This window comes from Chelonoidis abingdonii, chromosome 20, assembly GCF_003597395.2.
Source record: "Chelonoidis abingdonii isolate Lonesome George chromosome 20, CheloAbing_2.0, whole genome shotgun sequence".
Lineage (NCBI taxonomy): Eukaryota > Metazoa > Chordata > Testudines > Testudinidae > Chelonoidis > Chelonoidis abingdonii.
In genome coordinates, this window is record NC_133788.1 from 15,954,234 (window position 1) to 15,980,294 (window position 26,061).

Sequence of the window (26,061 nt, forward strand, 5' to 3'; positions counted from 1 at the left end):
AAGTTTAGGTGTGGCTGCACAGATTAAATGTAGGTGGAATAAATCATGCAAAGAGTGATGAAACTTGAAAGTGATTTTTGTTGCACTTCAATACATTTCATCAGGCAGCCCTCTCTTCTGAAGTGGAAATGCCAAACCTGGTGCAAATTAAACCTCTGTCCCCCTCCCTTCCTCCAGTTGCTTTTCAAAAGGCCTCTTGAAAACCTCTGAATACCTTTTTGGCTGACCAGATTTTGCCACACACATGCTTTTTGAAATCTTCTAATTCCCATCCAGCACATTGATAGCTGCTGGAGAAGTCATGGGCTTGATTTGCATCAGTGACTCTGGGGCCCCTCCTTATCTTTCTCCAGCTGCCTCAGAAGAACAATGGAGGAAAAAAAGCAACTTGGATGTTTGTGCTTTTTAGGGCAATAAAACTTTAAAAGTGCATTTTCCCTCTAGGATCAAATGCCAGCTAGGCTTTGTGTTGACGGTGGCAGGTTTCCAAAAGAAAGAGCTGACTGCAGGCAAAGGAAATGAGATATGATGAATCCATGTGGCTTGCCATACCTGAATTTACCCTGCCACTACCCCAGCCTTGCCTCCCCAGTACTTGATTTGTTTGCGTGTCTTCGTTAACCTTGTAGCAAATATACTAAAACACACCTCTTCTGTCTTGCAGGTAGAAGATGCCATGCTTATGTTTGACAAGACTACCAACCGGCATAGAGGTAAGAGAGAGCATCTGAGTTCAGATGCCACATTTTGTAATTGGCAAATGCAAAATCTCTGTGTGGTGAATGTAACACTGTAGGTCTGGCTGGCCCAGTGGCCTCAACAGCAGTGTTCAGTGCTGCTGTGCCAGGAGACTGGGATCTGAGCTGCCTCCCCATGTGCTGTGATCACGCGGAGGTGGGCGTGCTTGGGCCTCAGTTTTTGTGTGTGTCTGGGGATAGCTTGGATTTCTCAACAGTGAAAACTCTTCTGGCCACTTGATAGAGTCCTGTCTTCGTGGCCCAAAGAAAGTCCTATTCAGCTTGACTTTAGTGGAAGGATGATTCTGGGATATGTGGCCTTGTGTGGAGATAAGTGTGGCAGACTGGGGGGATCATTAGGCATCTGATGCTGAGATGGAATAGGACAGAGTAACATTTAGAGCTGGAAGAAATTTTTAGTGTTTTCTCCCTGGTCACCCCTCTTCTGGCCCAACAAAGATGTATGGCAAGTGAGTCCAGCCTTCAGTACTAAGGGGATAAACACTCACTCAGGCCTCTCCATGTTTTGTACAAGTGACATACTCTGAGGCCCCATAGCAGATATCTGCATGAGCCTGTGATGCCTGTTTACACTTGAGGATGAGCAAGAACCTTAACTTGCAATTCCCTTACTTCAGTGTAGCTAGACCAGATTGGGCCCAATTGCCAATTGGCTTCCACCCACTCGCGAAATGTGTGCACACTTGAATGCATGTGCAAGTCTTATACTAGCAGCTAGAAGTATGGCTGGATGTGCAAAGCGATGATGCCGGTATTAGAGGTTCATTTTTTTCTTAGAAGTAAGACACCTGCCACCCTTTAGCCCACTGTGATCTTTTCACAGCCTCTTCCACCCCCTCCATGCTGCTGCTCAGAGACTGTGTTCCAAAATGCTCCCTCTCCTTTGTAGTCACCAGTTACAGCTTGGGAACTGGAGGCTGGATGTATTTACAGTACAGGACACTGACCACATGCACAGCAAAGCATCAGTATGGCACTTAGACCTTCTTTGATTCTTCTTTCTAGGATCCTCTTGTACCTTGTCTCCCTCCTTCAGTCCCTCCATCGCCCATCTTCTTTGCTTAACCGTTTCACTTCTCAGTCTGCATTTCCTCTGAGACCCTCTCTGCTTCTTGCCCTGCTAGTCTAACACAAAGGGTCCATTTTCAAGGCAGAATGAGAAGAGAAGAGTCTTTGGGCTTATCTTGTCGTGTTTGCAAAATACTCCCTAACTAACTTCCATGGGCCAGTGGGCCTTTTTCCAACATAACTGCCTTCCCTCTGAGGAGAAGGGAAAAGGTGTTCTCACTTGATGTCAGTTTTGAAGTGTGTGCTTTTATTTCCATTTATTCTTCCTGCTGCGTAGGTTGGGTTTATGATCTCTGTTTGACACATCACCGCTGAAGGGAGAGAAACAGAGTTGGAAACAGATGGGAGGGACAGGGACAGTCCAGGCACCAGCACACCAAGTGCATGCCTGGGGTGGCAAGCTGCAGGGGAGTGCCTGCCAGTTGCTATGAGGGTGGCAATCAGGCTGCCTTCGGCGGCATGTCTGCGGGAGATCCGCTGGTCCCGCGGCTTCGGTGGCAATTTGGCAGTGGATACGCCGAAGGCATGGCACCGGCGGACTTCCCACTGAATCCGCGTTACCGGTGGACCTCCTGCAGGTGCGCCGCTGAAGACTGCCTGACTGCTGTGCTTGGGGCGGCAAAATACATAGAGCCGCCCCTGGGGAGGGGAGATGCAGGAGACTTTCCAAAATCAGTCCTTGCCTAGATGGGGCCTTCAAAATACCGACATGCACTTGGCTTGGGTAACACAAATGGTGGGTACCAGTCTGCATGTAGACTTGATTATTTTTTTTATTATTATTTTAGAGTTGTAATGGACATGGTATTTTATGCCTGATAAAAGGTGGAATCCCTGCTTTAAGGGACTTGCCACCATGCGCAGACAAGGCTGCGTGATGAATGGAATAAATGGGCTCCCAGGAAAAGGGAGGATACTTGGGATATGTTGGCTGTCCCTCGTGCTTGGAAGATGGCGTGGACTGAGAAGTGAGCAAAGGAGGACGTGGGAGCTGTGTGGAGTGAGGGGTGACTGGTAGATTAAGGAGTAGGAAGAGATGAGGCAGGGAGATAACAATTGCTCTGGCATGCATGGTTGCCAGTTTTGAATGCAAACGTGGCCCTGTGTGGTTAGATCCTGTAATTTAGGATAGGATTTTCCATGCCACCAGCATCACCCTAACTCAGCTGCTTTCCAGGTCAGTAGGAGGTTAGGTCAGTGCTGAGCGCTTTAGAAAATCTCAGTCCATAGTTTCCTCATTTCATTTGCACCTTTGACCTGAGTTCTCTGCTTTGCTGATAGGAGTCTAGAATTTATAAAACCTCAGTGGTTTGGAGTAAGAATGTATGGGGTGCATGGGAAACAAGGGCTCTGGGAACCTCAGTGTATCTCTTTGAGCCAAGCATCCTTAAAGCAAGTAATAAGGATGCATTCCATAGATATTTAAGGAGCCATTTGGTCTAATTATCCTTAATGAAGGAGTGGAGCGAATGCACCCCAATTATGAGAGACTTGGATGTCAGTGCTGGAATAAATATAATTCCCTCACCTCCATCTCCCCTCCTAAAACTGCATGTTTCATGTCTCACTGGATCAGGTTAAGCTGTTTTTCAGTCTGAAGGTCTGACAGCTCAGGAAAACATCATGGGAAGATGTTGGGAGGGGGAAGCAGTGAGTGGTGGTGGTTGTACTATTTTTTTGTACTGGAGTAATACCTAGGAGCCCTAGTCCTGGATCAGGACCCCATTGTGTTAGGCGCTGCATAAACCCAGAACAAAGAGATGGTCTGTGCTCCAAAGAGCTTCTGATCTAGTCTCAGTGTAAGACAAGAGCCAAAAAGTGGCTACATGCAGATGGATCGGGAGGATGTTTTGTGGCTGGTTTGGATTAATTGGTGTGCTGCTTGCAGGCAGCATAATGGTGCCGGGTGAAATAGAAATAATGAAGGCACTTGGGTGGGTGTCGAGCACTGGGCTTTGCTGCTTGTTAAAGGATTAATTAATGCCCTGGAGGTAGATGACAGTAACTTTCTATTGACACCTTTCCTTGCCTGCATCTTGAGCAAAGTGCAAGTAGAACCAGTTCCCTCCAATCACACCTGCATCTATCTATTGGTTAGCCTTGAGTTTCTGGTGTTGCCTTCCAGCAAAGATTGCTCAACGTAACAAATGGGATTGAATATCGACTTGTGCCCACCAGAAGGGGAAGACAAGTTTGTGGAGCTGGAATCACAGCTGTGGTCTTCATATCCCCCCAGCCTGAAATTGCCAATTGACCATTATTACTCATTTATTTATATTACAGTAATGGCTGGAGCCCCCAACTGAGACCGGGGCCGCGTGGTGCTATATAAACACGTAGTGAGAGACAATCTCTGCCCTGAACAGCTTACAGTCTAAATAGACAAGACAGACAGACAGAGGGTGGGAGAAAAGGAGTACAGTTTATTCCCACATTGCAGATGGAGAACTGGTACACAGAAGGACTGAAGTGTCTCACCCCAGAAGTCTGTGATAGAGCTGGGAACTGAATTCAGATCATTGAATTTCCTGTTCAGTGTCTTAAACCACAAAACTGCCCTTCCTTCCATTGATTTTAAATCTCTATTCACAGCTTTCAGGGAAGGATTAAGGCAGGATCTCTGAGATCAGGGCCCTGAGGAGCAGGGAGGGGCAATCAGTGCAGTGAAAGTATTCAACAGCAGCAAATTACACAGCTATCTGCTTCATTTGAGAGGAGGCTCAAGGACCAAGGGCCGGTCTACACACAGTTTTTACACTATTTTAACTTTAAATCAGTTTTAGAAACCAAATCAGTGGAATTCCTGAGCAGAGGGCGCAATTAAGTGTTAATATCAGGCCTGGTCCACACCTATTGACACTGGTACAGCACTCAGGGCTGTGAAAAACCCACACCTCTGAACAACGTACCTATGCTGACCAAACTCTGGAACAGCTGCAGCTAGGTCAACTGGAGAGTTCATCCATTGACCTGGCTACCGTCACTTGGGAACGGGGATTTTCTACAGCAATGGGCAAACCACTTCCGTTTGTGTATATGCTATGGGATTACAGTGGTCTAGCTATGCTGCTGTAGCAGCCACAGTGTAGACATGACCCCAGTTTAGATCGTGTGGATCGCAAGCTAAACTATTATACGTGTGTCCATATCAGGGACTCCCGCTGACTTGACTCAATCTGTTTTTGTTAAATCGGTGAAAAACAATGAGAAGACGTAGAACCCCTTAGAAAAAGATCAAACAGAGCTATTTGGGAAGAGGAAACCAGTCATAAAAATCATTTAAAAAAAAAATCCCTCTCCTCCCCCTGCCCCCCAAATTTGAAATTTCAACATTCAACAAAATTTTATTCAGCCCATAGTTGATCAAAGAAACAAGGGGGGAAATGCTCTTTGTCCTTTTTTAGTTTAAAGGTAGCCGTTCAGAAATGTCAAATTTGAAATTTCAAATATTTCAACCAGGCCCAGGCAAGTGTCTATAAAGGAGGAAGCAGACTAGAGGGGAATTGATCCTGGGCTAGTCTGGAAAAAGGAGAGTGTCTAGGCCTGTCCTGAATTGCGAGTGGGATGGTGCTTCCTGCAACCCATGTATTCTTAATCCATCCTCAATCTCTTTAAAAGAACAAATCATGGCGAAGGGTGAGCTGCCTCAAGACTTGTTCATTTCCTTATCTCCATGTACAGGAGACACAGTTTAGCGGAACTGTAGATAGGTAGGCAGCCAGCACTTAGCTATCTGACCATGAGCATCTCAACTATACAGCCACTTATCTAGGGTGCAGCCCATCCGTTCCCTTCCAGCCTTATATTCTGTACCGAGTGCCTGGAACGTATGCTAAATGTAATCCTGTAAAGTCTTGAGATGTAGGAATTAAAAGCCAGAGTTCTTGCTTTATTCATTTCCTTTACACTTGAAATTAGGTTTTAATTTGGCATGTGCCTTTAATGGCAGCATAATTTGGTTTTTCCTTGAAGTAGCATGATCTGTGGGAATGAGCACCAAAAACCATTGAATTCTAATCTTAGCGGACTCACTGATCTTGGGCAACACACAACCATTCTGACTTGCTTTTCTCACCTGTAAAAGGTGATAACTGTTCTTCTTTAAAGATACCACCGTTATAGGACTCTTGGAAGTTTCAAGCATACTAGAGTTTTAAAACCCAAAAGTGAGAATTCTAGATGGATGATATCACAGAGGAAGCAGAATCACTAGGTAATTTGCTCTTACCTACCACACAGGAGTGATGAAGATTCCTTATTGCTTGTACAGTGCTCTGAAAGTTGACTCAGGATTATTTTCAGTGGGAATTTCCAGTAATATTAAATAGTAAACGTCTGTCTCTCAGTATATGGCTCCTCTGTATGATATAGGTGTTACACTACAAACACTTCTCTGCTTTAACATGTTACGGGGGGGAAATAAAAACCTGACATGGCTCATGATTTCGTCCCCCAAGTGGAAACAGATCTTAACAGCTTATGTAATTTGTCTTTCAGACTCTACCCACTTAAGTGTTCCTGTGTTTACTCTTTGTGCGGGCTTGCTTGACTGATACAGTTATTATCTGAGCCACAAAAGTGTCAGCTTCTTGGAGTAATGTATATAGCTCATTTGTTTAGGGAGACTGCCAAGAAGTTTAGAGTATTCTGAGTAAAGTCAAGAAGTGCTACAAGCCCTGGAAATTAGTGTGGGGATAGCGGCCAAGCCCGATTTCCTAGAACACTGGGACCGCTGGCTTGAGCGTGTTGCCTCAACCTCTGTCTCTATGGCAGAATGAGGAGACTTGAGCTCATGACACACTCCTTCTAAATTATTCATTGTGTGTCAGTTTGCTTCAGTAGAGAGCCTAGTGACTGCTGGTTGCTGGAGTACAAAAACTTCCAGATAATCTTTTCTCCCCTCACCACTATCTCTTCCATAAAATACTTCTATTTATAATTGCAGTACCCAACAACTGAGCAAAAACAAAACTAAAAAACAAAAAAACTTGAAGTGCTGAGATTTTCAAAGCTACCAAAGGAATCTGAACACCCAAATCCCATTGATTTCTAATGGGAACTCTTTGTCCAAGCCCTTTACCTAATTTTGGAAGTCCAGCCCCAAATGGTTTCCTTTATTTTGAGAATATTTCCAACCTCTTCTTTTCAGCCATCCTGAACAGAAACATGACATATGCTTCCCCGGTCAAGATCTTCAGTTGCTTATGATGTTTAAGAGCAATGTTACATGGGTCTTGTCTTTGGCACAAGGAGGGATAAGTTTCCTCTCTGACCTGGTCCAGTGGGATGACAAAGTTAAAGGAGCACCAAAGGGCTAATTCCTCGGCAAGGCGGAGATTTAGCCAGACTGAACATGCTCCAGTGATTTTTCTACCACTACTCTCCGCGTTCTTTGCTTAAACTCTACAAACTAAGTGGCTTATGCAACACACAGCAGGTGACCAAAGGAGTTATATTCCAAAATTAATATGGGTTCAGTACTTTCTTTCTTGAGGCATTTGCAGCTTCGGTTTTCAGGCTCCTACTCTGGGATTTTTATTGTCTACGTACTCTGTCTGAGAATTACATTTGGTAATTCATAAAAGTTACTTCCTCTTCTACCTCGGAGGCTGTAGTCTGTGCCTTTTCTTGGCATTTATAGGTCGGGAGCACAGTAGGTAGAATCCTGATACCCAAAAGAATGCATCATCTTGCAGCATAACCAGACTGCACAACTATAATGTGTTGGGTGAAGTCTGTAGGATTTTGTTGCCCTCTAGTGGCTGACCCAGAAAGAAGATAAAAGCTATACTCTCTAGGCAGCTGATGGAGCTGCTCTGTTAGTTCAAATGGCAGAGGCTTTTGTTTTTGAATCCAAAGGTCTTGGTTTCTAATCCTCTCTAGGACCAGCGGTCTGATTCTGCACACACATCCCATGTATATCTACCCTTGCTCTTGCCTGCTGACTCCAATGGCAGTCTCTTCACAGGATTATCTGCTGCCCAAACCCAAGGATTAACTCTACCTGGTAGGGTAATGCTGCTCTGCTGGGCGCTACTGTGGGGATAGGGGGAGGCTGCAGTGTAGCGTTAAAAAACCAAACCGTGATGAGTTCGTCTTCCCTTGTGTTCTGCAGTCAAGATTCTCCTCGTGCCTTTCCATTCTGATCTCAAGGTGATCCTTGATGCGTCTCCTGTGTGTGGCACTGTTCTGCCGTAAGCACTTTCCAGACCACCTGGGCTCTGGGAAACATTTGTTTGTGCTTTAACAGCTCCAATTCAGCTATTTTTATATACACTTCAGGGGAAGATGGAATATTGTGTTTGGTAGCCCTGTGTTATCAGGTGCGAGCCTGAGTGATAAGCCCTTAGAGGATGGATTGTCCTGTCAAAAACAACTTTCCGTTATCTCATCTGAAGAAAAGTTTCATAACTACTGAAGTTGAGGGCTATGCAGACAGAGGGCACCTTAGCTTCTAAAAAGCCCCAGTCCCTTAATGCAAACTGGGGAAGGGGGAGCCCTTTACCTGGAGGAAGGGAAGCAACAAGATTTTAGCAGTCCTGTGATATTTTTATTTTATTGACTTTGATTTTTTTTTTTTATAGTCTTGTTTTACTATATACACTCAATAGTGTGTGTCTTCATATTAGTGTCCTTACGTGAATTGTCTGAAAGAGTCCTAAGGACTGGAGAGTGAAGACCCAGCCATTCGTTCAGGACTAACAGATGCTGAAATGCCCATTGAAAGAGATCTTGCCATTTCCAGTATAGGCCACTTAAACTGGACTTGGGTCTCCATCTTGTGTGGCATTGAGCACTTCAGTTGACCAGGGAGTTGCAGATGATCCACAACTTACAGGAGCATTCAACAGCTTGGAGGATCAGCTCCACAAACTTACCAAGCTGTTTCTCAGAGAACTGACTTTATCCTAGTGGTAGTGAATGGCAATAACTGTTACTTAGTTGAAACAGTATTAGCTGAGATTTCTCCTAATGGGGGAAAGCAGTTGGCTGGTGCTAAATCATTTTGCTGCTTGAGCAGATGCTATATAGATATTACATGATAAACTCTGGATCTTTGTCTGCCAAATAAAGGTGAAAAGGAGGAACAAATATCACCTTAAATGAAATGCAGTGAGTCATCTTTATTCTTGTTTTATGTCATTAAGTCTTTGCAGACACTTTTTATTTGAACAAGTGACCACTCCTAATCAGGCTGGTAAGTTGTCTACCGGGTTGTTGTAATGAAGAGGGTTGTGCTATATCGATCCTGTATAACGCACCCCAGATTTTACCAGTTATTACATTCTGATTGGATTTTGAAACCTGTTTACAATGCAGGACTGTGCAGTGGCAGTGTGAATAGCAATCCTTGAAACCACTTTTGGGTTAGTCTTAATTCTCAAGAAAGACAAGTAAAAGAGAAGTAGCTGATAAAATGTCTGTTATGATTTGCTCTAGTTACTACACCAGAGGGAAGGGAGTGGGGAAAAATATTAAAATTCAATTTCTTTCTAGAAAAGATAAATACAGTGTAATTTGTTTAGATGTGAAACATTAAATTACTAAATCTAAATAATACTCAATATTAACCTGTGATAAGGGTAGATTTTCAGAACTGCTCAGCATTGGCCTTGCTCTGCTCTCATTTGAAGTCTGAGAAATTTTGGAAGTCCCACTCATGGCAATTTCCAATAACCTGGTATAACCACTGTTGGCGCTCCAAAATATGAAAATAGCATGATTTGCTAACCATTTTGTTGTGTGTGGTGGTCTCATCTGGCTGTCCATTCCTAGATGCTGTCTAATAAAAGTAGTATTCCAGAGGTATTACATTTCATCCCTATCTGCCTTCCTGTACTTATTGGAGGATGCAGAAATCCATTTAAGTGTTTAATTGATGGACTGGTCTGCTCTTGCATTACTGGATGAAAAACAATCCTCTGATCTATTCCCATGCAATATAATAGCAGCTTGCAATGATTCTTTTTTTAGTTTGGTAATTTCATTGCAGCAACTTGCACCTGATGAGCTAATACTTATAACGCAGGAGTTACTGGTTCTGCTTAGCTGATAATAATATTAGCCATTTCTTAGTGGAAGGAAAATGTTGCCAGTCTGCTTTTTCTGCACTCTAAGGGGAGAGAGAGAGAAATGCTCAAAACTTTTTAGAAGATTGCTTTAGTCCATAGAAGTTGATAGAACCTGCTGAAAAATACTGGGTTAATCGTGAAAGGATTTAGTATTTGGAAAAAAGTTGATTTTTGTAACCTTTGCAGACCCCAGATAAAATCTTGAATTCTGCATTAGTTATTGATCTTGAGGGTTGGAAAGAGTCTCACAAGATGATGTCCTTCTAACTTCATTATGTAAGAGCGCTCTAGAAGGCATATGAATTTGCTGCCTAGAGTGTCAAGCAAATGAAGCTAGACTGTGGCTGAGCCTACTTGCTTTTGCTGCATGACTCCTTGCTGAGTGATCCCAAGAACCACGGTGGTTGTGGCTTTTGCTGAGACTTGTTTGCCATATTTATCTAGGCAGAGAAGAATTGATGGGTGGGTGTTGACTGCTAGAAAAGGGGAGGAGGGAACAATGGATGTAAGGTGTCCAGAAGAAAAGACAGGGGAGCCTGTTAACTATCTGCCAAGGTGTTTAATCTAGAGTTGAGGCAAACAGAGGTGGGATGCAGTATATCAAGATTCTCAACAATCTGGGGCAACTTGCCTTTTTAAGTCTCTCTCTCAAACTATTAACAGTGAGTCAGGAGGGCATGAGAGAGGGTGACTTGTTAATTTTGCACTTGCAAAGAAGACACCAAAACACACTTTAGCAAGCACTGAGAAGCACTGTTTTGGAGTATGCTAAAGCTATTCATGTGTCCTCCATTTAATAGCCAGGGTTGCACACAGTGCATAGTTTTTCAGTGTTCCATGTTGAGCAACAGGACACAGAGAGAAAAAGAGAGGTTATAAGATTGATTCTCCCAAACTGTAATCACTGCTGTTAAATGTAGCATTAGCTGGTTTTAAAGTGTCAACAAAACCCTCAGTGTAGTTTTCTTAGTAGTTAACTACTCCCCTGTGCGTTGGAATGATCCAAGAAGGTAGGGTGACCTGTGCCTCTTTCATCTTCTCTGGATGGTGCAAACAGTGTTGTGTTCATAGCGGTTAACAGATCTCCCAGTTGCCACAGATTCATTCTGCTGGAGCCTTACATGTGGATCAAATTTGTACATGGGCTTCTGCAAAGATGCAGAAAAAGTTCTCCCCACTTGTACATCTTGTGACAGGAGTCCTTTAGACAGAACTAGCAGATTCTAGAAACTTGGGAAACATACATGCATGCTTCAAGTGCCAGATTTTCAAGTGCTTGCCACCCACAATTGGGGTTTGATTTTTCAGGTTTGCTCAGCTCTCATTTTGGCACCTAAACAAGGGCCAGATTTACCAAAGTGCTCCGTGCCCAGTAGCTCCCATTGTGGCATTTATGGCCAGATGTTCAGGACCCAGTGTACTAAACTCTGTGGAGAATCTAAGTGTTTAAATAAGGGCCAAACAGGAACTGAGCTCTTTTGAAAATTGGACCCAAATTGCACGATGGCATGTGCAGCTGAGTAACGCGTATCATCTTGAAATTGCTTAGAAGAAGCTTGTTAGTAGAGACAGACACTGTTCTCTTGTGGAGACTTAACTTTTGTGCAGTTGTTTTTGATCTAAAAATAAATTATTCAGACTGAAAATATATTGCTGCTTTTCATTTGCTCTTTGTGTGCTTCTAGCATGCGTGGGAACTTCTTGTTTATATCAATAAGACTTAAACACATATGTGGAAAGGGAAGCATAATTTACTATTTCCTTTCCATGTATTCCTGTTAAAGAGGAGTTTGAGTGCCCTGGGCGTGGTATTTCGACTGTCCCTTTCTAGTGAATATCGGTACATAACCATAAATGTCCAGGTACAAGCAATTGGTATAATCATTGTTTGTTGAAGGAGATAGGAGAGATATTGTTAGTAAGATATTGTCTACGTTTTGAGTAAGAAGGCTGTTTTTCTAGGGAGAAAAATAGCCTTTCATGTTCTGTACCTCTGCCAGAAATTCACTTTTGTAACTGACCTCTGAAGTTACAACTGACATTTTTATATCTTATACATAAAAATGATGGAGAATCTCTGAAATTATTTGTTCATTGCTGTCTGCTTCAAGTAAAACAAGGTCGTGTGCACTTAAAAATTTTTTTGTCCCAAAACAGCTTGGAAAAAACCTGGATTTAAAAGAAGTAGAAATATTGCCCAAATTTGCTAATTTAGTGTAATTTTTTGGCAGAGTTCCTGCCACTCACATCATCCTACTTTTTTGAAGCAAGGTTAGGAAATGAATCTGAGGGCTTGTACACACTACCATTTACGTTGCTCAGGGCTGTGAATAAGCCACCCCGCTGAATGATGTAAGGTGCACTGACCCAAGCGCAGGTGTGGACATTGCTATGTCCATGGGAGAGCTTTGCCTGCCAGCGTAACTACTGCCTTTCACAGAGGTGGGTTTATTATGCCAACTGAAGAGCTCTTTCCCGTCAGCATAGAGCATCTTCACCAGACATGCTACAGCGGCGCAGCTGTATTGGTGTAGGTGTGCCACTGTAGCACTTCTAATGTAGATTAGCCCAACAATTCTACCTAACCCAGGAGATTACGGGGTGGCAGCCATATGTATGTATATGTCAGTGACACTTGCCTCTTTTTGTAAAGTGCATCGAGAGTTATGGATTAAAAATTGTAAGTAAGAGAGAACCAATGGATGATGGTGGTATTTATAAATGACACTACTTTTTATTCCCTTCTTAATTTTATCACTTTGTAAGGAGGCTCTTGAGAGAATAGTTGATTTGAGAGAAATATTCACTCTGCCCTAGGTGGTTCCTTTTACACATTCCCCAGCTAGTGAAATGTATCCGAAGGATGTGTGTTTTTCAACACTGATATAGAATTTAACCCTTAGAGTACGGAGACAGTGGATACTTGTCCTCCGTGAACTGCACTGGGGATCTGAAGACGCGTAGCTGTAGCTAGGATTTTTCCAAAGTGGTTTACCAAACATTAGCTTAAAAACTTCACAGGGATGTTGTGAGAATTCACTAGTTAATATTATTCACAGTTTACAGACCATATCAAAGCAAGGAGGAATGGTTGAACTGTATACAGACATTCACACTTTTATGCATACTTATTTAGGCTGTGGTTATGCTATGTGGTGAATTGATATTTGATATTAGTACATTTATAATATACTCTAATTTATTCTAAATATTACTATAATATGATACCGTAACTACTTATAGACATTCTATTCATAAACATTTCCTTAGATTAGGAGGTATCGGGTTCAAATCTATCCCAGGTGGAGAGCAGCTGAAAGCTGTGATCAGCCAAGGCTGGCTCGGTGGTCCATATAGAATGAGCTGGTGGTTTCGGTCCAGCTCCTGATGGACAGGTGTCCAAATCATGTATAGCCACTTTCATATTTGGGACATTTGCGCCTGTTAATGTTGGCATCAGCAGAGAGGCCAAAGAGCAAATGGAGACTGTGATTGAATTATCCCCTCTCCCACGTAGGCCAGCATTTAACCCTAATGGTACAGTGGTATGCATTGCTGATACTCATGTTGTACGTGTTCCAAGAATAAAGGTGTCAGTTTCCACCAGGGTTGACAAACGTGGTGCATTTCACCAGCACTGCATTAGTTAATAGGGAGGTGGAGGAAAAAGTGGGGGTGGGAAGGGAAAGGCAAGCAAGCTGCCAATTCTTGGATCCACTTTCCTTGTCTTTAATTTCCTGTACAGCACCCATTGCCACTGCAACAGAGCACCTCACATTAGATGTAAAAATAAATGCATTCAAGCCAATATGAGTCCTGCATCCCAGTAGATTCCATTTCATAATAGTGAATAAGGCTCCTGGCCATGCATTTCAAGGCGATTATTGAACGTCTCGGGTGGTTACAGTCACTCTGCCCCTAGCCTCATGCTGTATAATGCCACCTGAGGCTTGGAATAATTGCCCAGCTATGTGCTGTCTGTCATACCTTATTGCTTAATTTTATACTAGTAATGAAAATTACATCCAAAAGAGAGAACAGGAAGAACAGCTGTGACAGCCAGAATGCACCTAAGGAATAGATATGTCCAAACACTTTCCCTAAAGAAAGGAAGAGAATCTGCTTTCCAGAACAGCACTCGAGGGATGTCGCTGTTTTTATTTTCTTGTTAAATAAACAAATGCTTTAAAAACAAAAACCAAAAAAAACCCAAAACACAAGGTTGCAATGTAACCAGTGACTCACGTAGAAGCCCTCCAATTAAAAGATTGGGCTCTAAGCTGAGTATAAACTTTAAAGTAGTCAGGGATAATTGTGATTCCAAGAGCTTTCACTTGCGCTATGTCCTTCCACCTAATATTTACAAGCTAAAAACGCCTCCATTTTGTATTTAATTTTCTTCTGAGAGGGAGAACCGTACACATTAAAGATTTTCCAATCTGTTTAATTCACCTAGTCCTCTTTCAGGTAATTCCTGTGGAGGTGAAACAATCCATTCTGGACTCATTCCTTCCCCCCATCCTTTTCCCTATAAAATATAAGATAAAGGGGAAGAATCTCCATTGTCTAGTGCCTTGCCTAGTCATTAAAAGCAATGCAAAATGTTACTAAATCTGAGTGGTTACTGTTTTGCGTTCACTCTGTGGTGGTTCAGGGTAATGGAGAATCAGGTCTCAGAGTATGAATCTAACCAACAAGCAATGTGTCAAAAGAAATCATTGAACCTAATATAACACTTATTGACTGAGGATCTTAAGAGGCTTTTCAAGCATTAATGAAGCCTCTTAACATTGCTATGAGGTAGGTAATAACAATGATAGAAGGCTGTGGTCACCAATCACGTGATATTTGAGTGCCTTGGATGGGCAAGCCAAATATTGAGCAAATTCAGCTTCTTAACTGACTGTCAATCAGATTGGAGAACGCAACGGGAGTCTCTGCAATTTTTGTTGTTCTCTTTGAATTCCAGAAAGATTAAGGCTAGAAACAGTTTTCAGCAGAAATTTGTTAGGAGGCTTTCAAATGAGTTTAATTTTATGATGATAGCACTGTTACATTCACTTCCTGAGAAGTTCTCTGCATTTGAGTTCTCCTAACACAGATGATCATAAAAATTACTCTTCATACTTGAAATACGGATGGAAACCAAACTTTAAATTTGCCTTCCCCAAGGATTCACGCCAGGAATCTGATGAATTATGCTGTTCCAACTGGGTGAGTGGGAGGGATATCATGTGATTTGAGTTTACCCATCACAACTGAGCAACACTGCTCCACTAACAAGTCAAAATAGAAACAAATACACAAAATTCGTGAAATTCAGTGGGATTGTTTTGAATAACAAATTAGCAGAAATCATGATGATCCATGAATAGAAAGAGAGCAAGAATTTTGTGAATAAGTGCTTGCTGACAATTTCAAATTGATTCACTCAGCTGTAGTTAAGGCCAAAGTTGGTTGCATTGCAAGAGCAGAGCTATTATCAGGTAGCTGTAGAAGTCTTGTGGGACTGTTTGAAAATGTTAATTGGGAGAAATCCAAAAACACAAGGGGAAGAACAAAATGCAACATTTACATAGGCAGATTTAATGCAATGAGAGGAATTAAGATGCCAACTATAATAAATCAGCACAGTGACCTTGAGAAAATAGGCAAATACCCCCAAGCACCAAAGAAAATGTATGTAAAAATATTTGAATGTACTGGATGATTTGTCTTGCATTTTCATTTCTTAGCGTGGTTTATTAAAGGCAAAACTGACCATTAAGTACTCTCAAATATATCGAGAGAGTTTTTATTCGCTTTCTTTTGGGGAGGAAGGAAGGGAAAAAGAGGTTTTTGTTCACTTTCCTGCTGTTCGTCTACAAAGTTTCAAGAGACATCTCTATACCTTCCCGTGGCCAGTAATCCTAAAGAGCCTGGGAGAGGATGAGGGTGAGAGAAAGGGTGAGAGAAAGGAAGTACAGCCATTGGTGAACCAGAAAATAAGGGGCGAATCTGTCTTACTGTACATTGTGCCCTGCATCGTCCATGAAATAAATCACCTGTTATCTCTGATACATAAAAGCTGCCAACGTTATAAAACCCTAATTCAGTATAGCATTTAAGCACGTGCTCAAACCCTTTTGACTTCAGTACGCGTTTAAGTGTTTTGCTGAAATGGGGCCTAAATCTGTATCTGGGGAGCAGAAATTACTTCCAGGTTGTCCTTTGCAAAATCCAAGCTTGGAATGATTGCTGGTGCTGCAGAAAGGGTTGGAAAAGGGGTTTATAAATGGTAATGCCACTACCATATAATGAATGCCTTCCAGCTCTTGCATGGATAAATTCCACAAAATCAATCCTCTTGTTATATTAGCAAACTAGAAACTGTTAAATTACCAACTTAAAGATGTAAAATATGTGCTGAAATAACACTGTGTAGTCTCTGGCTAGAGCATTGTACAGCTTGCTATCCTTTCCTCAACCACTAATATTGTCTTCATTGGTCAAAATTTTCCCTACTTCCTTCGCAAATATTCTCAGCTTGCAGTTAATTTATCTTAACAAATATAGACAAACTGATGTATCCACCACTCTTCCCTCTCACTCATAATAATACTGAAATACAGCTTGACCCTGCTTCACTGAAATCAATGGACATTTTGCCATTGATTTCAATGGGAGCAGAAGGAGGCTTGGTATATCCTTAGACCAAGGATCTCATGATATAAGTATTTCTTTATTTTTAACTGCTGGGGAATTTGGGCCAGCAGAAATGCAAAGTAACACGCTCAAACTGTCCAGTGTTTGTGCCAAATTTTGGAATATAAACTATGGTACAGGAGGTCTGACTCCTAGTCTCCTCCCTTTAATGGAAAAAAGTCCAGTGGGATTTGATAAGGATTAAACAAATTGAGTTCTATAGAAATTACCTTTAAAAGATGTAGAATTAGTAGACCTGTATTGTTTCTCTGTATAACAGCCAGTGGCTGCACCATTGGTGAGGCTTGAACTTTAGCTGCAAAACACAGGCCTCTATCACTTGAGCTTAAATTTCTAACCTGAAGAAATAGAAGTCTAGTGCTCCCTTATGTGGCTTAGCCAGTAGAGGGAGAGACAAAGACTGACTTGGCATTACATTGGTGGCTTTTGAACCACCATCTAGAAATCTATAGCAATTCCAGCGCATGGTCCAAAAGATGTCATTTTCTGTTGCATTCCATAGGACTTTTCCTCTAACCACAAGAGCCCAGAACCAGGAGCGGCGCCAGGGTTTTTGGCGCCCTAGGCAGGGGTTCTTCTGTGCTCCTGGTCATTGGCGGCAATTCTGTGGTGTGGGGGTCCTTCCGCGCTCCTGGTCTTCGGCAGCGGGTCCCGGAGCGAGTGAAGGACCCCTCACCGCAGAATTGCCACCGCGGGGGGCAGAATGCCACCCTCCCAAATCCTGGTGCCCTAAGCTAAATGGAAGCGCTGGCCCTGCCCAGAACTACATAAGGAACCTTCCAAACACAGGTCTCCATTGTTGGTGTTTGTAGATGGGGAGGCGATGGGAGAGTCATCTTCATCCTTTTGGGATTATAGACCCCTGAGGGAGGCTGTGCCTCAGTAATCTGGCTTTCTGATTTTATTGTCAAAAACTGCAGGTCTCTAAGGGATAAGAGCCTTTTGTGTTAAAGTTGTATCGTCTCCACCACTATACGTCTGTTGTATGTTAATACAATGCATTGGAGTAGTGGGGATGGATTTATCGGTGTGAGCTCAAAGCTGGTTTGGGGATGATTCACGGCTCCACTTTTCTCTGCCACTCAGTTTGACTCGTCACCTCCTCTGTGCTGTAAATAGATGAGCACCACTGAATCCAGGTTTGATATCTTCTGCCCCTGTTCCTGGCTCAGCCAAACTCTTCTGTGTTTATAGCAACATTATAGACAGAAGGGCTAGAATCTGTACCTGCTCTGTGTGTGGCATTCCCCCGCAGTGAGCCCCAAAGAGAATAATTATTAATAGGTAACGGTGAACTCACAGGTCATAAATATGTTGTTGCGCTAAGCCAGATGAGTGAGGCTGTGAGGATACATATCTGTTATTTTCCCAGAGAGTCTGATGACTTTTATAACAATATTGAAGAACTTCACAAATATTACAATGCTGCCCTGGTACTCTGTAATCCTGGGATGTCAATGTTCTGTACAGGCAGTTGAGCTACACAGGTGCTCCTGTGAACATGGTGATAATACTATCCCAGTTTCACAGCTTAAGGCACAGAAGTTTCTAGATCTGCATGCTGTAACTGGATCCAGCCTGCGTGTGGACTGAGCCCTGTTGAAGTCAGTGGGACTCCATGTTTGAGCCAGGGTCTGTGCAGGGGTGTGTTCAGATGCATTTGCAGCGTCTTTAACCTTAGGGATTATTCCCCAAGATCGTACAGCCAATCAGAGGGAGAATTGTGAACAGACTACACATGGGAGGCGGGTGGAGCCCCCCTTTGAAGAGGCTAGCCCCTGGCTCCAACCCCTTCCGCCCGTGTCCCCCTCTCCCCACCCGGAGAAGCCCTGAGCGTCCCCCGGCCAGAGGAGCCCCGGGCCGGCTGAAGCACTGTGTGTGTGTGTGTGTGTAACTTTTTTTTTTTTTATTTTATTTTTTTTTTAAGAATGCTAAGTTTTTACTGAAGTTTTCTTTTATTGGGTTGATTAATAGGTACTGGTAAGAACTTCTGATTCTGCTAGTACAGTATATCTTATATATAAACTGTAATGGGAACATCTGGCAGTTTTTTCCCCCCTGGGTTTTACAATTTAAAAAAAGCAGCCTCTAAAAACTGCAGGTTAGTGGGTTGTTTTGTTTTAAAGTTCCTAAGGTTTTCACTCTGGATCACGAAGAGCACACTAAAGCATTACAATATTTTTTGTCTGCAGTGACCTCAGCCTTATAGCACCATGCCCATCCTGCCTAATAACTTATATTTTCCCATTGTTGTGCATTGGAAAAGAACTGTCATATAACAATGATACTTAGTCTATAGTACATTCCATCCAGTGACTTCAAAGCACTTTGCAAACATTTACTGAATTAAGCCTCAAAACATCCCTGTGAAATAGGTGAGCTATAGGGAGATGATAGCACAGAGAATTTGACTGACATGCCTGAGGTCAGTGTCAGGGCTTAGAAGAGAATCCAGATCTGACTCAAGTCCTGTACATTAACCACAACCCATCATTTCATATTTACCCATATTGGGACCATTTGCTGCTCCCACGACTGTCAAGGAGAGTTTTGTCGTTGACTTCAGTTGTGCTAATGAAAACATTTATTTTCTGTCACAGTAGTCTCAGCAAAAAAGGTTAGTGAGGTAGCTCGCTTCAAATTCGTGCAAGTTAGGTGAATATAAACTTGGCAAGAGAATGGTTTTCAGTTGTAATTGGAAAAGAAAACCGCCAATTTAAAATCTGTAGTCATTTCAAAAAAATAATTTCAGATTCTGCTCCTGCCCCTGAGTCCCTAGTGTCATGGTTTTATGGTCAAATTTACCTATTTGTTAAAATGCTCGCCACTTCCTTTTGCAGAGTGACAGACCTGCATTGACTGACTAAACATAGGAAACCGCAAAGGTGCCTGTATGCAAAGGTCCTGTAGGCTGTTGGCCTGACAGCACGTCCAGAGTCTGAATTAGGCTCTTTCTCTAAGGGCATCCTTTATTGGTGGCGCCGACCATCTTCAGCCCTGCCCCAAATAAACAAATGATAAATCCAGCGGCTAAACCAGGTCCTTTCCCCTGATCCAGCAGCTTCCTTGCTGGAATCTCCCTGTTCCTGGCAGCTATTCCTCAGTTGTCCTACAGGCCATCTGCTTGGGAGACCCCCTGTCACAGGGGCCAACCCACTTCCTATTGCTCCCCCCTTTACTGAACTCTTTCAGCCTTCATAGGAACCCATGATCATCAGGCAATCACCTGACCCCTTGCAAACTACCAATCCACAACCTGTTCATAAGTGGGCCCTCCTCAGAATGGGGCTGGTTGGCCATTTGCCCCTATGCCTCCTGATCCTAAAAGAGGCACACAACCCTATTACTTGTCCCAATTCAGGAAAGCCCCTCTTAGCACGTTTGAATCCATTCCTATCTATCTGAAAGTAAACTGAAAACCAGAAACGTTTTTTTCTTCAATCTGAGTGTTCCTTGTAATGATAGGTCAAATACAAAAAAAGACAAAAATGCTTTTTCTTCCTTTTTTTTTTTTTTTTTTTTTTTTTTTTTTACAATGCAGGTGGGAGAGATGTTGTCTGATTATTAGATTGACTCTTAATAGTTGGTGTAGAATTATCCCTTGCAATGTATGCAGTATCCTGTCATGTTTTTATAGGCAGCACCTCTGGTTTCACAAGGTTCATAAGCAGAATGTGGGTGGCAAGAAATGGAGGTAGGCTAATAAAACCTGACTGGCTGCTCTGGGGAAGGAGCAGCTGTGAAGGGAGGATGAGAGCAGCTGTGGGTATGAAATTAGTCATTCTGTGAAGAAATGGATTTGATAAATAATAAAACAGTAGTATTAACAACAGATGCTTTCCAGGTCAGATGACTCTGATAAAAGCACCTAACAACAGCGGGTAATGGTTTGAAAAATTTGTATATGAAATACATGGTATATATAAATGTTATATGTAGGGGGGGTTGTATGTGTATGAGTGTATACATATTTTGTGTATGTGTATATATTTGTGTGATGTGTGTGTGTTTATATATGTACACGTTTATATATAAAATGTATAATCCTGGTTTTGAATGAAGAATCAAGTGTTTCACTCTATTTCCTATCAAACATTATAAGCAAATTGCCAAAGGTTCCCTGAAGTCTGATGAATTTCTATTTAATCTGGGAATACACCCGCCTCCATCCTTTGGGCTTGACTCAGTTTGTTTTTATATTCATACCTTTTCATTCTGATAACTGTTTTGATTTGATTTGTAAAATACTGTGCCTTGTACAATGTTTCCTTTATGATGATTTAGTATGCTCTGCTTATCTTTCACCTTAAATCTTTGATAAGAGCATTTTAAAAATGAAATTGCTACCTGACACCATTATAAACTCTTGGCTGACTGCCAAAGAAAAATGGGCGTTTTGGGGACTGGGAGAGAGAGAGATGCTGGAATGCAAGGGAAGAGAGACTAAAGGAAGCCTTAAAATGTACCTGTCAGCAGGGCTGCCTGGGGAGGGGTAAGTGGGGCAATTTGCCCCAGGCCCTACAGTGGCCCCTACGAGAATATAGTAGTCTATAGTATTGCAACGTTTTTTTATGGAAGAGGCCCCCAAAATTGCTTTGCCCTGGGCCCCCTGAATCCTCTGGGCAGCCCTGCATGGTAGAGGGGGCTTTTGGGGGCACTTGAGTTAACACTATTATTGCCCTACTCATGGCAAAAGTTATTTAATGTTTACTCACATCAGGCCATTCATTCCTCCCTGGTTCGCTGCTTATTAGTATCACCAGTCTTTAGTGCCGCACTGAAACAGGAACAAGAGTGCATGTCCAGGGGTGGAGATCTGGAATGTCTGGCCTGCAGGTGGATTTTATTTACATTTTCCTCCTGCCACAAAACAGCCTCAAAATCATTTGGTTTTTACATGGCAGCCTAGGGTTGCATTTAACTTTCCAGGATCTTCAAGTAATTGAAATGTTTTTGGATGACTGTTCATTGTGGCTGGTGAGCATAATTTATCAGTGGAAAGGCATCAGCAGTGGGAATATCAGTAAATAGAACTGTCTGAAATGTCAGGTCATTTTTATTTTAATATAGTAGATTTAATGAACTCTTGTCTTTATAATTCATGGTACTTGGAGAATATATCCACTTGCTCGCCTAATGATGTTAGTTACAGATCTATCCTTTGTTAGAGGGCTTTATTACAGTTGGAAAACGTAACTCTGTTGGAGTTGCAGTGACACGCTTCCAAAGTGCAAAAAGTTGTATAATAAATTGTAGCATTTTATGTGCAACACTTTTAGTAATAAATGTAGCTGAAAAGTTCCTTAAGTAGTTTTTGCATTATTAATTATTATTAAGTCTTTTGAAAGGTCATTTGTACAAATCTGGTACTTCTTTTCCTAGCTTATTGGGGGCACATTTACAGGCTATTGTTGTGATGACAACTTGCTAGTAGTTAGTGTGTGTAAGAGTATGTTTAGGTCACAGCCAATAGAAAACCTTGAATCTACTGTCAAGTGATTTAATAGCATTTGTGTCCAGCCTAAACCAATCTATCTCACCTCATGGAGAAGAGGGGGGAAAAAAATAATCCAGCATCAAAATTACTGCTTTTGGAACTGTCTTGTCTCTTTTGAGTAGGAACTGAAGACAACTAGACAAGGTTCAATGAAAGCGAATAAAGAAACATTACTTTCTGAACACAATCTTCTGTTACCAGTCACTTTTCAACAGACATTCAATCAAAATGCTAATAGCAAAGGCAACAAGGGAGTGAGGTTATTGTAATACTAATTGATAGGCTGCAGGGATGGGTTTTGATAAGTGCTGCTGAAGATATTTTTTGAAATATGATTCTCTTTAATTACAATGACACTAATAAAATTGAACAAATGACTTAATGATAGTTTCCTGGGTAATGGTTTAAAGATTTTGTTCAAGTTTAAAAACAAAACAAAACATAAAACAAAACAACCCACCCGATGATATGAAAATCACCTTAAAAATAAAGCCATAGTGCCTGTTAGTGACTTTATCTAGACTTGTGGGGCTACTTTGCATAAAAATTAATACTTTCAGATCTGAAGCTCTTGAATAAGAAATCCAATCATTTATTTATACAATAGTTTTTTCATAAAGCCTATGGTGAAGCAACATTGCATGTAGAAATGTATTTAAAATATAGTGCTTAGAAAAATTAGGTTCAATTATACCCAGCGAGGTTTTACAGTAAGTTTTGAGGGGAAGAGGGGGAATTGGCACTGGGGTGCTCACGAGGAATTAAAGTTCACTCCCAGCTTTTGGTTTGGTGGTATTTATCGATGGTTACCAGGCTTGTTTGTTACTGGAGATTGTCTTTAAATGATGGGAAAACTCCAAGGCAGGTCCTACTCCACAGTTGCAGTGTGCAGCAGATTTTGCAGCCACATAACAAGGGGTTTCTCACCGATGGAAAAGCTGTTCAGCGGAACCAGTCTCTGTTGTGGAACAGCCTCTTCTATTGGTTTCGTGCACCTTTTTCCCGTGGGTTCCATTTCCATAAAAGAATCTTGCTGCTCTGTTTATGGTCCTTTATTAGTAAATATCATTCTCCCTGCTTTGTCCCCTATGAAATGGAAAACGGGGAAAGGAGCAAATCTGCTAATAGAGGGCTGTCTGTGTTTAGCTCATTTTTGATGAATTAATTGATAATAAAAGAGAGGGAAAATCTTGCCTTCATTAGTGCGGGTGGGAGCTTTCCAGGAACAGGGGAGAACCATCTATCCTGCCTTTCAATTTGTCAAGCTTTCTCTCAAAGATCTGCCAGAGAAGAAAGGGTAATTAATAGGCTTGAAGTCATTTCCGATGTGTCAGTATTTCTGCCTTGCTTTCAAGTGATAATGCTCACTGGCTCCAGGCCTCAAGGGAGCCTTCCATCTTATTAACTTGTCTAGGAGAAACACTGAGTGGGGACAGCCTGGGCCAGTGGGTGACATGAAATAAAGATTTGTGGTGTAGTGAGCTGTAAACACTGGGGCCTATTGAGTAAAAATAAAAAATAAAGAAAAAAAAGAGCCTTGATCACAAATTAGAGCATCACGTCTCCTCAGAGCAAGGCCTTGCGTGGGATAGCACGCAGAGCCCTGGATGCATTAGGGAGAGGGCATGCGGTGCCTCAGTTCCGTAGGCCTCAATTCGTTAAGGTAAATAGCTTGTGACTTCTCACATTCTTAAAATTAGGCATGTGCTAGGACCTCGCTGAATCAGGGCCTTAGAGCTGTGCTTTGGCTGTGACCAGGGATGCTTTATAGCCCCCTAGGAAGTGATGTACAATAATTTTGCATTCTCAGATGACGACATGTTTAAAATCAGAGGTAAGAGTTAGTCCGTGCTATTTTTTTGGCCCCTGCTTCCTGCAATATAATCTTGTTGCTATTTCTGTAATTCTCCCTCTCTCACTTGAATGTCAGCTAGAAGTGTTGATGCCTAGCCAAAAATTGTTTTTTTGTGGGGAAATTTTTTTTTTAAGCCCTCATTTTCACCTGCCATTCTTGCTTCAGTAATCACTGTAGGCCAAGATTTTAAAAAATAACTAGGTTTTGGGATTCACAGGTAGCCTGTGTCAGAGATAGGAATTAGAGCGCAGGTGTCCTCCTACTGTACTCACTGTGTGTGATGATCCCTTGTAATGACTGCTTCGCAGAAAGGACAAGGGATCTACTGTTTACTGTAGGCTAAGGGAGATCCCATTTATTCCAAGTGCTAGAGCCCAGTGCTTTTGGAGCTGAAGTTCTAATCTCAAACCCTCAATATATTAGACTTGTCTGTTCCCTGCTGAATTTATGTTTCTGTCATCCTGATCCTGTTGTTCACTGCAAGGCCAGCCGCCTTCTGCCTTCAACCCTTTCTGTGCTGTGCGGGGTAGAGAAAGCTTCATGTCCACCTGTTTTGGTACTGGGTTCTTGTAAAGAGAGTAAGGAGCAGCACGGATGGGCAGGAGCATATGCTTCACCAATTTCCTCTGTGGACTTGCCCTTTAAAAAATTAAAAGCTATCTTGCATATGCAGAAGTGATTTGCTCTCAAGAAAGTTTGCTTGAGCTGAACTCTGGAGAGGAGCATTTACACAGGTCTGCTAGAAATTAATCTGTTCTTTTAGGATGCCTTTTAAAATCTTTGAACTGTCATATGTTCACATCATAATTCATGACATAAGACTTGAAGGATGCAAGAGTGCCTCATGCTACTTGGTTGTCCTTCATGCGATTTTGCTCAGGAGAAGCTGCATTAGAAGAGCAGCTGTGTTCGCTCCGTTGGTAGAGTAATTTCAGCTTTCAACTTAATTTCCCACTTAGGTCTAGAGAGCTCCAAGGTATGTGTTGGAAGACGAACAACGGTGAGAGAAGAAAGTTAACTTCTAGACAAAACTTTTTTTTAGAAAGCTAAACCTGTAATCACAAGGGTGTGTCAACACAGGATTTTGGTCAGATTTTGTTAAATAGAAATATAAAAAAAAAAGATGTTTTTTTTCTTTTTCCCTTGTTATACTCTTGTGAACTAGAAAAAAAGGCTAAATGGCAACTCTCCCTCTTTCCTCAAGTGCGCAACGTTGCATTACACACTCTTCTTAGAATTGGTCCTGGTTCTCCTGTCGCAGTCTGGTCCCACCATTGACTTAAATAGATTTATTTCTGAGAGAAAATGTGCGAGAAAAGAGGCAATTGGGAGAGAGTTCAACAGGATCCCAAACAGATGTTGTAGATTGGGGATTGCAAACTTGAGGAAGCACTGGAGACAAAAACACTTCTATATAAAACCCATTTTCAGAGGTGCTGACAATCGTGTATGTGTGTGTGCACACGCGCACACAGATACAATAAGGAATAGATGTCTTGGAGCAGTGTCCTATGAAAACTGACCTAATGTGTCTTGTGCAATGTTGATCCTAACTGTTGAGAGCTCTGACCTTCCTGACAGATGTGAACTTACATAATTGTGATGCTAGATCTATATATTTAACCTTCCTTTTTTTATTCTCCTTCATAGGAAAAGTGCACCAGAGGTGGTATTAGCTATTAAAGGAAAACACAACATAAATGGCACTGGTTTCAGCTGAGTACAAGCTGTTCCTCACAGATTGTTCCCTTTTTTTTTTTTTTTTTTTTTTTTTTTTTTTTTTTAATAAAAACCCTCTTTTAAAAACCCTGTTTTTTTTTTTTAATTGTTTAAAGTAGCAAGCCTTGGATTTTTGGGTCACTGAGAAGGAACAGGGCATCTTTCACGTATTTGACAGATTTCTTTTTCTTCTTTTCATTTCTAATCACACTCCAGTTTATAAAGCACTGTTTTCATTTTTTATAGAAATGATTATGACTAAACATCTTTGACAACCTCTTTGCACAGTGAGAAGAATTAAAAAAAACAGAACAAAAAAACCTCCTAAAAACTCCTTGGTGCACTTCAGTTATTAAACTACTTTATAGTGAAGATTTCTCTCCATTG

General features: G+C 41.8%; 1 protein-coding gene across 3 annotated transcripts in view; it reads left to right on the plus strand.

The window, feature by feature from the left end:
* The window catches only part of MSI2 (musashi RNA binding protein 2), a 397,445-nt gene that overhangs the window by 229,372 nt on the left and 142,012 nt on the right, over window positions 1-26,061 (plus strand). For all 3 annotated transcript variants that reach the window (XM_032779390.2, XM_075074083.1, XM_032779380.2), the window contains one exon: window positions 665-713. In XM_032779390.2, the coding sequence (XP_032635281.2) occupies window positions 665-713 (49 nt within the window). The remainder of the gene's footprint in view (window positions 1-664; window positions 714-26,061) is intronic.